At 60.9% G+C, this 11,380-nt stretch overlaps 1 protein-coding gene across 1 annotated transcript in view; it reads right to left on the reverse strand.

Moving 5' to 3' along the window:
* CYTH1 (cytohesin 1) overlaps window positions 1-6,547 on the reverse strand; it is a 44,087-nt gene extending 37,540 nt beyond the window's left edge. The window contains exon 1 of the mRNA XM_036412314.2: window positions 6,390-6,547. Coding sequence (XP_036268207.1) covers window positions 6,390-6,411 — 22 coding nt within the window. The 5' untranslated portion in view covers window positions 6,412-6,547. The remainder of the gene's footprint in view (window positions 1-6,389) is intronic.
* Window positions 6,548-11,380: the final 4,833 nt, after the last annotated feature.

Below are 11,380 nucleotides of genomic sequence, written 5' to 3' on the forward strand. Positions count from 1 at the left end.
GTGAGGGCCAGCAGCAGGCCCTCGCAGAGGGAGGGTTCTCTCTGGACCAGGAGGAAGCCCTGGTCCTTCTGGGATGCCACAGATGCACAGTCATCTCACTCCACTGAGGGAGCTGCAGGGCTCCACTTCCTCCATGCTCAGACTGGACCCCGAGGGAGACGGCAGAAGTCCTGTCACAGTTACAATCGGCCGAGTGGCCGAGGCGAAGAGGCTGCCAGGGTCACCCTGACCGAGCGGCGTGTCCCTGGCAGGCGCCCCCACAAAGCCTGCTTTAAACACACCTTCAAACAGGAAGGAGGGGGCATGCTCGCGAACAGCGCTGGGTGAGGCCGTCTCAGAGTCCGCGGGGACGTGTGGGTCCTGTCGGGTGACAGTTCTCCTGCAGGGACCGGGTGCCCGGTGGGAGCTCGGGCAGGAGGCCTGGCCTCTCCCTCCCAGGGGAACCCCTGTCTTCCCGGCGCCGCCCTTTGTGGCTGGGTTCCCCTCAATGGCCTTTCTCTTCGTTTTTTTAAATTTTTTTAATTTTTTTATTAAATTATCATCTGTGTGCATATTTTAACATTGCCCCCTGGCCTTTCTCTTTCATCCTGGAGGGACGGCCGAGGCAAACTGCAGTGCAATGTGAGAGGCGGGATTGCTGGTATTGACCTTGACCTGTTTTCCTGGTTGCTCATGCAAATCCTGACTGCCCAGCCCTACGCGTGTCCCGCCCAGCAGCCCTCAGGGTCGGCTGCGTGACCCGCGCCACGGCACCAGCCGGTTCCCAGGTGCCGGGGAGGAGAGGCCGCTCTCAGCCAGCACCACCCACAGGCAGGGACCGAGAGCCGGCTTCGCTGTCAGAAACACCACCTTCCCCAACCTCCACCCGAGCAGTAACCATGGGCTCTTGTCAGAAATCTGTTCCGTAACCGGCAGCGCTTGGGTAGGAACCAAATCACTACCCAAACGCTGCCCCGCCGCGGGACTCGGCCGCCGTTCCCAGAGGGAAGAGAGTGCGGCGAGGGCAGGGCGCAGGAAGCACAGGGCCAGGGCAGGCTTGCTCTGCCCGCTCCCTCCCACCCACGCCAGGAGGCGGTTTGCACAGAAGTGTGTCTCGCTGAAAACACCCGGAACACTGGGTCCCCAGGCCCCCCAGCACCTGCCGCAGGGTCTGGAAGCTCTCCTGCTTGTCCGGCCCTCTCCTTCAGCTCACCCGGCCGCTGCGACAGAGCCCTAGGGACCTCCCCACTGGCCGCCTAAGCCACCAGCCAGAGGCATCTTCCCGAAACGCAAAATCATCACCGTGAGCCCGAGAAAGAAGTCCCTGGTAACACAGAACCCTCCGTGACTGTCCCCTCCTGCAGCCCGGGCTCCGGCCTCCGCCCTCCCGTCCAGGCTCACAACCCAGGGCAGCTCCCGGGCCAGTTACTCCCCAGCCTGGCCTCTGCCCACTGTCCGGCCTGACACGTATCTCTGCCACATCCACCTCGTTGGCACCAGCTCCAGCTGGTCTGGGAACCTTCCTTGGCCGTCGGCCCCACCCTCTGGGGCAGGACTGGTTTACTAAGTGTCCGTGCGGCCGGCCTGCTGGTCTCAGAGCACCCGTGACCGCAGGCTGCTGATGCGGGGGGTCACTGAGCTGCTGACCGCTCCCAGGAACAAAGCTCCCCTGCAGAGACACCTTGAGGCACACGCTCCATCACTCCCAGCACACCCATCCCCACACCGACCACGGCAGGCGCAGGCTGCTCCGGAGGCGGAGGCCTTCCTCGGGCCGAGTGGGACGAAGGGCCTGTGCGGAGGGGCGGTGGCACAGCGCCGGGACCACCTCCCGGGACCAGAGGCAGCAAGCAGCCGCTCCGGGGTGAGGACGCACTTCCTGCACGTTCCTAACTAACCCCCTCCTCCTGCCTTTACCGCAGATGAAGCCAATGAGGACCACTCCACAGACCGTGGGAAGCAGGAGCCAACGGGGGAGCAAGGGCAGGTTCAGGCAAAGCGCTGTCCCAGCCTCCATGGGGGGCGGGGGGGGGGGGAGGCTCCCAGGAGGGAGGACTCCACCAGCCAGGGCCCTCCGGGGGAAGCTCCCAGCCTCCGCCTCCCCATGTCCTCCCTCCTCCCCGCCAGGTGACCTACATGCTGTGGGCACCTGAGCGGAGGCACGCCTCGGGCTCTCACTGCAGAAACACCTGACCTCGATGCAGGAGCCAGAAGGAACCCACCTGGCGAGAAGGCCTGATCAACACCGGCCGCTCAGAGAGCCTGCACATCGTCCCAACCAGCCCGCAGGAGCCTCCTCACCCACACTCTGCCCTAAACACGGGTTGCCGAAACCGTTTTGGCTCGGAGGATAGAGCGTCAGCCTGCGGACTGAAGGGTCCCGGGTTCGATTCCGGTCAAGGGCATGTACCTTGATTGTGGGCACATCCTCGGTGAGGGGTGCACGGGAGGCAGTTGACCGATGTTTCTAACTCTCTCTCCCTCACCCTTCCTCTCTGTAAAACATCAGTAAATATTAAAAAAAAAAAAAAAAAAGAAAGAAAGAAAGAAAGAAAAGAAAAGAAAAGAAAAGAAAAGAAAAGAAAAGAACTGGGTGTGTGGCCAGAAGAGAGAGCTTCGATCTTTAAGACACAGATTAAGTGAAGGTAACAAGTGACTTACAGCTGGTCAAATCTGACCCAAACCCCATCAGGACACACAGATGAGAACCACCACCGCAGGCTCTGACAAAGACCAGAGGGCTCACGGCAGCTCTGCCAGAAAGAGACCGCCAGGCACAGGCCACCAGACGCACAGGCAGAGCCTCTGAGCACAGCTGGTCATCGCAGCTTTCACCAGGTGCCGTGTGTGCCCATCTGATGGCTCTCTTTAAAGCTTTAAGTGCTAGTCCTCGGCAGCGCCATGCTCGCAGTGAGGGAGCATGCACCCGGCAGCGCTCCCGGCAGCCCTTTCCAGCACGCTGGAAAGCAACACGCATCGAGGACGTGTGTACCCTCTGGCCCGCTGACGCCACCCTGCAAATCTCCCCCAACGCCCACAAGACACAAGACGTAGAATGACGGGAACCCCGTGTTCCAGACTTCCTGAGAAAGCCCTGACTCCACAGAGCTGTGTTCTTGTCCGTAAAGCGAGTCCCTAAGTGTCTGAGCAAAACGAGAACCGGGAGTCACCAGCCTCAGAGAAGCAGGCAGTACGCCCGGCCGGGTCAGAGCCACAGAAAAGCCTGTTCGCCTGGAGCGAAGCTCTGAAGGCGGCCCGGGATCACTGGTGTCAGCTCTGCCCACACCTCCTCTCTCTGTTCCTCGCTCTGCCAGGCCCAGCCGCCCGCTGCTCTAACGCAGACAGGAACCGCAGCCTCGCCACCTGCAGCACCGGAAGGCGCCCGGCCGTGTCTCCACAGGCCAGCTCTCCTCGCGGTGCCCACGGGGCCCGGCTGAAGCTAATAAAACTCCGAGGGGGGAGGGAGGAGACAGCCATGCTGGGGAAGTCAAGGCCTTGACCGGCTCTGCCAGTGGACTGAAGAACCATGCACACCACTGATTCCTCTGTCACGCCTACGACACAGCCAGGCCACCAGCCTCTGGACGTCACACTGAGTGGCCTGCCAGCCTCGCCCGCACAACCGGTCTGAGAGCGCAGGCACACACGGGCCACCTCAGGAGCAGCGCATCTGGGGTGGGGAGCTGAGAGGCCCCAGGGAGGCTGAGGACCCCCCAGAAATGGGGGCGCACTCACCGGGACTTCCCGGCTCGGAGCAGCGGGGCTGCGGGCTAACCGCCCCCTCACAAGTTCACAGGCACCAGAGGACCTGGGTGCCGGGGCCTGGCCTCGGGCAGGGCACGCTCCGGAGCGTGGTGCCTTTTCCTTCTGTGAGTGGCGGCAGGAAGCACGGGCCTCTGAGGAGGCGGCAGAGACTGAGGGGTGGAGACCCATCAGTCACAGCCACATCTTCTTAAAATGTCCCCCGAGCTTTTAGGAAATCTAGAATCTCCCGTTTTTCAAACAAAAGCTTTGAAGGACTTGTTTAACCTTCCCCACCCCTTCCCACCAGAGTGCGTCACGCCTGTGTCACTGGGACCCCGCTCCTGTGCGCAGCTCGCCACGCAGGGCACCACGTGGAAGGGCTTCGGAAGGGCCCGGGTCCACACAGCCCAGACTTCCTGTTCCTGCTGAAGTTTTCTTTAACCGACAGGCCCCTCCGCCACCTCGGCGCACTGCGAGTGAGGCATGTCCTAAAGTTCGTACACACAGTGGGAGCTAGGAAACCGGAACCTATTCCCCAAAAAACCGTGTTACAACCAGGGGCTGTGTCCCAGGTAGGAGGGCGTGTGGGGCGGGACAGTGGTGGGTTCGAGGCCCCGGCGGGCATTTCCCTGTGAAATGTGGGAGCTGGGCAGCTGTCCTCTCTGAGTGAATTCTCTGGAAACCAGGAGGGAAATGGGCAGTTCTGGGAATGCGGGCCAACCTTTAGGAACTCAAAGCCTGTCTCTGCATACGCTCACCCCCACAACGAGGTGCTTTCTGCGTGGCGCGCCCTGTGGTGGGCAGCTCTTCACGCACCCTGCCTGGTTCTTTCCAAACACAAAGCAGACGTGCAAAGAACAGCCTTTCCCCATCCTTACGTGTGGGCAGGAGAAGAACGGTGCCCAAAGCTGCCCAGGTCCGGACGCCCCGCACCTATGGCTATGTCCCCCTACCTGGCAGAAGGGAATGACCCTGCGTGGCTCAGGCTGCGGCCCCGCACGCGGGGTTATCCACCAGAGAGAGCCGTCAGGGGGAAAGGAGGCCAGGCTACCTGCTGGTGCCCTCCTGGCTTTGAAGGCGGGAGGGGGCCACCAGCCAAGGAACCCGGGCCGCCTCGGGGAGCTGCAACAGGAAGCGGATGGGCGCTGGCTGCCCTGGAACCTCCAGAAGGCACGCAGCCCTGCGGGCACCTCGATGTGAGCTCAGGAGACACACGGGGTCTCGCTAAGATCACGGGTGGACACGTACGGATGTCCTGCGCCACCACGTGTGTGCTGCTGCGGCAGCCGCCACAGGAATCGCGTGCACCGCTCCGCTCGCCCTCCTAAGCACAGATTCCCGCCAGGCCGGGTGGCAAGGCAGTCACCGAGGAAGGAAGCAACCAACCAACCGCTTCCTGCCGCCCGGAGGGGAGGACTCAGGAGAGGGCCAGAACACTGGGTCTGGGAGAGATTAAGCAGCAAGAGAAGGTGGAGAAAATAGACCGGAAAACACACACACACACACACACACACACACACACAACAACAAAAAACACACAAAAAACGGAACAGGGTTTTCACGGGAGGGGAAGGAAGATCCTCTGGAACCAGCCGGAGGGTTTTCTGTGGCGTTTTGTCTTTTGTTCGGTCTCAGAGAGAGCACACACGGCCTTGACCTGGACGGTAGCGAGGGGACACCGGACGGCCCGTCCCACGGAGGCCAGGACCTCCGGCCGCGCCTGGGTCTCCAGGGCTGCCTGGCCCCTGCCGGGGCGCGGGGTCAAGTTGCAGGTCATAAACCCACCGCTTGGCAGGCCCCCTCCCGCCCCCCGTTTCTCAGCGACTTTCTGGCAAATCGGCAGAAAAGCCGCGTTTGTCCCTGAGCCGGCGCCGGCTGGGGAGCCAGAGGCGTTTGCAATCCTGCGGCGTCCGCCCGGCCACCGACCGCAGCGGCTCCCCTCGCGTTTGCCCTTCTCCCCTCCAGTCCACACCGACACACTCACAGTGACGGCAGCACCACACCACCTGCCCGGGCGCCCGTCATTTCAAGCTGTTTGGAGGGGACACCCCCCGCGCTGGCCAACAGACAGACCGGTGAGCGGGAGGGAGAAACTCCTAAGTTTTTGTCAAGTTTCCGCTGTCTGGGTGCACACGCGACAACGCGCCCTCGGGCTGCCCAGGCCGGCGTTGTGGGGTCCGTGGCCGGCGGACCTGGCCCGCGATCCTTCACCGGGACCGGCGGGCCGGCCCGGGGCCCAGGTCCCGCCCCGGCAGCACCCCGTCCCGCGCCGCGGCCGCCCGTCCCCTCCGGGCGGGGTGCAGCTGCTCCTTCCCTCAGACAAAGACTCGCACCGGGCACACAACTCGCGAACACCGGGGGCCGGAAACCACAAGAGCGCAGCCGGGGGCGCCGGCCGCTCGGGGGCACCGCCGGGCCGGCGCGGGGCGGCAGCGGCCGGCGCTCAGACCCCGCGACCCGGCCCCTCCGGCCCTGCGACCCCGGCGCCTCACAGGGACCCGGGCGCCGCCGCCTCCCCGACCCCCGCGACTCCCGCCCGGTCCGGCCCCGGAGCCGCGTCCGGCACCACCGTTCCCGGGAAGCGCGAGCCGCCCAGGCGCCGCCGGTCCGGGACAGGAGGAAGCGCGGAGGGGGCGCCCGCCGGCCGGGCCGCGGGCCGTACTGACCGTAGCTGTCGTCCTCCTCCATGGTGCCGGTGCCGGTGCCGGTGCCGGTGCCGGTGCCGGGCTCCGCGCCCCGCTCGCTGCTCGCCCCTCGCGTCCGGCCGCCTTCGGCCCCGCTCGCCTCTGCCGGGCTCCCGGCCCCGCCCCCGGCCCGCGCCTCCCGCGGGGCGCCCCGCCCGCCGCCGCCCGCGCCCGCACCCCCGGCACGCGGCCACCTCCCGGCCGGCGCCTGCGCACGCGCGCCCAGGCCCCGCCCCCTCCCGCGGCCCCGCCCTGACGCGCCGCCGGCGCGCGCACTCCCCTCACCCCGGCGGCCCCGGCACGCGGCGGCCTCCTGGAGGGCGCGCTTGCGCACGCGCACGCGCGCACGCCCAGGCCCCGCCCCCGGGCCCGAAGCCCCGCCCTCCAGCCCCCTCAGAAGCACACTTCCCGGCCCGCGCCTGCGCCCGCGCGCCCGCCTGAGGCTCCGCCCTTTGGACCCGCCCCCTGAGCCCGAGGCCCCGCCCCCTCCGCCCTCCCGGGCCCGGCAGGTTTCGGGTGTCGCAAGGACCCCACAGGATCTGGGGTGGCGCACCCACAGCCCGCAGCCCGGCCGCCCACAGAGGCCCGAGGTCGTGTCCGGCCACTGAAGGGCAGGGGGTCCGCGCTGACGTCAGCCGTGCCGGCCAGTCCCGCCCGGGCTAGACCAGGGGGTCCGGGTCCTTGGCCCGAGGCCGCAGAGCGCTTGGGATTCCTTTATTTCTGCCGCTGGAATCTTAGCACAAGGACCCGAGTTACAAGTTGTCTGCCTTCATACTTCCGGTTATTGTCTGAATTTGCCTTATTACCCAGCATTTCAGTACTTCAGTGACCTTGACCCACGCACCTCTTCCTACATGTTGTGTCTTCTTGCAGGGAGCTGCTGGGCAGGAAGAGGGGGTCACCCTGACCTTGGCCATGTCACAGGGCCGCTTGGCATTCCCCTCAGGGGGCGGTGGGACCCCCTTCGAAGCCTATTTCTTATTGGCCATCCCTAAAATGTGCCTCCCAGGACTTCTCCCTTGTTCTAGCCAGTGTTTCCCAAACTTCTGACATATGTGTACCCCTTCTATAATTTTCGTAACGCCGAGTACCCCTCGTACTCATGAGAACGTAGAATTAGGCGCAGCTAAGCACGGTGCAGTGCATATCCCCACCAAACTCTTCCCGTACCCCTGGGGTACGCGTACCACACTTTGGGAAACACTGTTCTAGACAACAAAGACGAGTCATTAACTCATGTGGGAAAATTAAACGAATGAGGAATGAGCATTCATTCCGGATCTGCTCTGATTAGCTCTCAAACCTCTCAACCCCTTGCACCCGTTTCCCACCCACGAAGCCCAGCCTCTGCCTACAAGACACCGGCTTTCGCTCAACTGGTCTCCGCTGGGTCAGATCCAGACTTCTCCACTGCTCACAGCACTAGTATTTCAGTTATGTGAGATGGCTTTTGACTTAGCAGCCTCAGGAACCCTACTCTACGACCTGACCCTACTCTACAGCTCTGGCCCAGCCTCTTTTTTTTTATTATTATTATTTTTATTGATTTCGGAGAGGAAGGGAGAGGGAGAGAGAGAAACATCAATGATGAGAGAGAACCATTGATCGGCTGCCTCCTGCTTGCCCCACACTGAGGACCGAGCCCTCAACCTGGGCCTGTGCCCGGACAGGGAATCGAACTGTGACCTCCTGAATCATGTCAACACCCAACCACTGAGCCACGCAGGCGAGGCCCGCCCAGCCTTCTTAACCTCATGAACTGACTCACCAGCCTTTGGGGGACAACCTTGATGTCCCTAAAAGTCTAAGATGGTGTCTATTTCCTTGGGCACAACCCCCTCTCTTCCCCCATGCTGCTTTCGAGTAATTCCAGAAATTAGACATTTGCCTTGTAGAGATTGTTAAGCTCCTAAAAGACTGATTCTGGTGTATTTGCAAGTTTGATCTTCAGTGATTTCATCAGATTTCAACATTAGAGCAGGGAATCGCATATATGTGTGTGTGTGTGTGTGTGTGTGTGTGTGTATATATATATATATATATATATATATATATATATATTACTGATTTTTTACAGAGAGGAAGGGAGAGGGATAGAGAGCTAGAAACATCGATGAGAGAGAAACACCGACCAGCTGCCTCCCGCACACCCCCCACTGGGGATGTGCCCGCAACCAATGTACATGCCCTTGACCGGAATTGAACCTGGAACCCTGGAGTCCGAAGATCGACGCTGTATCCACTGAGCCAAACCTGTCTTAGCGGGAATCACTTTTTGATGCAAGGTCCTTCAGGTTTTTTTTTTTGTGTGTGTGTGTTTTGTGTTTTTTTTTTGTGTGTGTGTGTGTTTAAATGTGTTTATTGATGTCAGAGAAAGAAAAGGAGAGGGAGAGAGAGAAACGTGGACAGGCTGCCTCCTGCATGCTCCTACTGGGAATCCAGCTTGCAACCTGGGCATGTGCCTTGACGGGAGGACCTCCTGGTGCCTGGGCATGGGACAATGCTCAGCCAACTGAGCCACCCGGCCCGGCTGTCCTTGCGTGTTTTTTGTTTTAACATTTTATTTTATTTCTTGTTAACCCTCACCATATATATATATATATATATATATATATATATATATATATATATATATTTTAGAGTGGAAAGGAAGTGGATAGACAAAGAAAGAAAAACATCCGTGTGACAGACGTGACTGGTTGCTTCCTGAATGTGCTCCACCCAACCAGGGCTGGGGATCGAGCCTGCAATGGTAGTAGGTACATGCCCTTGACTGGGATTGAACCCAGGACCCTTCAGTCCGCGGCTGACACTCTGTCCACTGCGCCACCCTGGCCGGGCTGTCCTTGGGCTGCTTTGATGCTTTAGAATTGCCCACTTTGTCTGGGAGCCATCGCAGTGGGGCAGGCTCTCCCTAACGTTTCCTCCTCTCTGCCCGGAGCCCCCGGAAGGTTCACGGCATCTCCAGCCCGCTTCCTCCCCTGACCAGGATGTGGGGCCCCCCACCCCGGCTACCAGAACTCTTGCTCAATGACCAAAGCTCAGGACGAAAGATAACATGGTAATTGTCACCCTCTTCACTCCCAGCTTGTTACGTCTCCCGGGCGGGCAGACTAGGACAGGAGCATTCTGGGGCGATGCTCATCACCTCCGGCCACTAGCAGGGAGCCCGCCTGGCTGCACATTCCCTTAAGGCCCATCGTTCCCTGTCAGCAGTGTTTCCCGCCTACGGGGCCCGCTCTGCATGGCTGGGAGACCAGTCACTGGAGGAAGAGGAGGCAGAACCCGGTCCTCACTCGCCTGTCATTGGCGAAGGCCTGCGTGGCCGGGCAGGGTGCACCGGGTCCCCCGGGTGGGGTTACTAGGCATCCTGCCTGGGGAGGGCAGGACTCTCATTCCTCACAATCTCCCTGAGGCAGCTTTGGAGACAGGCCCGGAGAGGTCACAGGTTCGAGCCCTTAGGAGTTAGGATCCGTGAGCTTACTGGCTACCGGCCCTAAGCACAGAGACCTCAAGGGCGAGGGGGGTGCCCCAGGCTCCTGGAGGCCCCCTGGAGAGGATCGGGAACTCACTGTAGCGGAGGCTTCTGACCCAGACACCCCTCCCGCACCCTCTCCCTCACCCCTCCCCTTTCTCAGGTCCCACTGTGTCAGTTCTTCAGAGAACCGTGAAAACAGGTCAGGCTCCCACGGGCCTCACTGCAGTCTGTTCAGAGGTCGATCCACTGCGTTTTTTTAAGTTGGCGCCTCCCTTGCTTGCGTAATTTCAAGAATTAAAATGACAAAGGAAGTCTTTTAAGCAACATCTATTTTTTCCTGCGCTTATTCTAAGGCAGAGTTTCAACCTTCTTCAGGCAACACCTCAGCCCTCAGCAGGGGGCAAGTCGCTGTATTCCCCTTTCCTACAAGGGAGCGCTTCTGGGCCGGTTTGGCTCAGTGGTTGAGCATCGACCTATGAACTGGGAGGTCATGGTTAGATTCCTGGTCAGGGCACGAGCCCAGGTTGCAGGCTCCATCCCTGGTAGGAGCCATGCAAGAGGCAGCCCATCAATGGTTCTCTCTCACCATTGATGTTTCCCTCTCCCTTCCTCTCTGAAATCAATAAAAACGTTTTAAATAAGATGATGCATCCACAGAGTGAGAAGGGCAAGGACACAGCAGTGGGGTAGAGTATTTCCATTTTCGATGAAAACCCGTGTGTGTGCAGGTGACAAAAAGGGGGTTCGATGGGAAATAACTCCCCAGCATGATCGGATCATAAATTCCGAACTGGGCAGGTCACGGTGGAGTCACGCCCCAGGCCTACGGCTTCTTTACTGAAAGGTTTTAACAAAGCCTGGCCTGCTCTGGCCAGTGGCACAGAGGTTGGAGCACTGGCCGCACACCATAGGGTCATGGGTCTGAGTCCCAGTCAAAGGCACGTGCCCAGGGTGCCAGCTTGATCCTCGGTCGAGGTGCATTTGTGAGGCAACCAATTGATGTTTCTTTCTCACATCAATGTTCCTCTCCCTCTCCCTTCCTCTCTCTGAATCAAGGAAAAAAAATGAGGATTAAAAATAACAAGATAAAGGATTCGTTTTGTTGCCTTTCTCCTCTCCCATCAGGGCGAGGCAGGAGGTTCAGCTGAGGGTCTGTGAGAAAGGAAGGACAGCCCTCTCCCTCCCCCTCCCCTGCTCTCCTGCCCCCATGAGCCCTGTGTGCCCAGGGACAGGTGAGGGAGAGAAGGGCTGAGGGCAAACCATGGGCTCCGTCCCCACGCTGCTGAGCCCGGAGGCGCAGGAAGCCCGATGTCCTCCGAGGCTCCCGTTAACCCAAGTCCAAGCCACTTCCTCAGGGGCCGCTGCTCCTCCAAGACCCTGGAGGGCTGGCGAACGCCCAGGACGGCTCTGCTTCCCAGAGGAACGCCTGAGCCCAGCCTCCGGCAACCTGGCTGTGACAGGGCGGTCACCCTTCGGGAAGCCAGCCTCCACCCTC

This window comes from Pipistrellus kuhlii, unplaced genomic scaffold (genome assembly GCF_014108245.1).
Source record: "Pipistrellus kuhlii isolate mPipKuh1 unplaced genomic scaffold, mPipKuh1.p scaffold_m20_p_44, whole genome shotgun sequence".
Taxonomy (NCBI): domain Eukaryota; kingdom Metazoa; phylum Chordata; class Mammalia; order Chiroptera; family Vespertilionidae; genus Pipistrellus; species Pipistrellus kuhlii.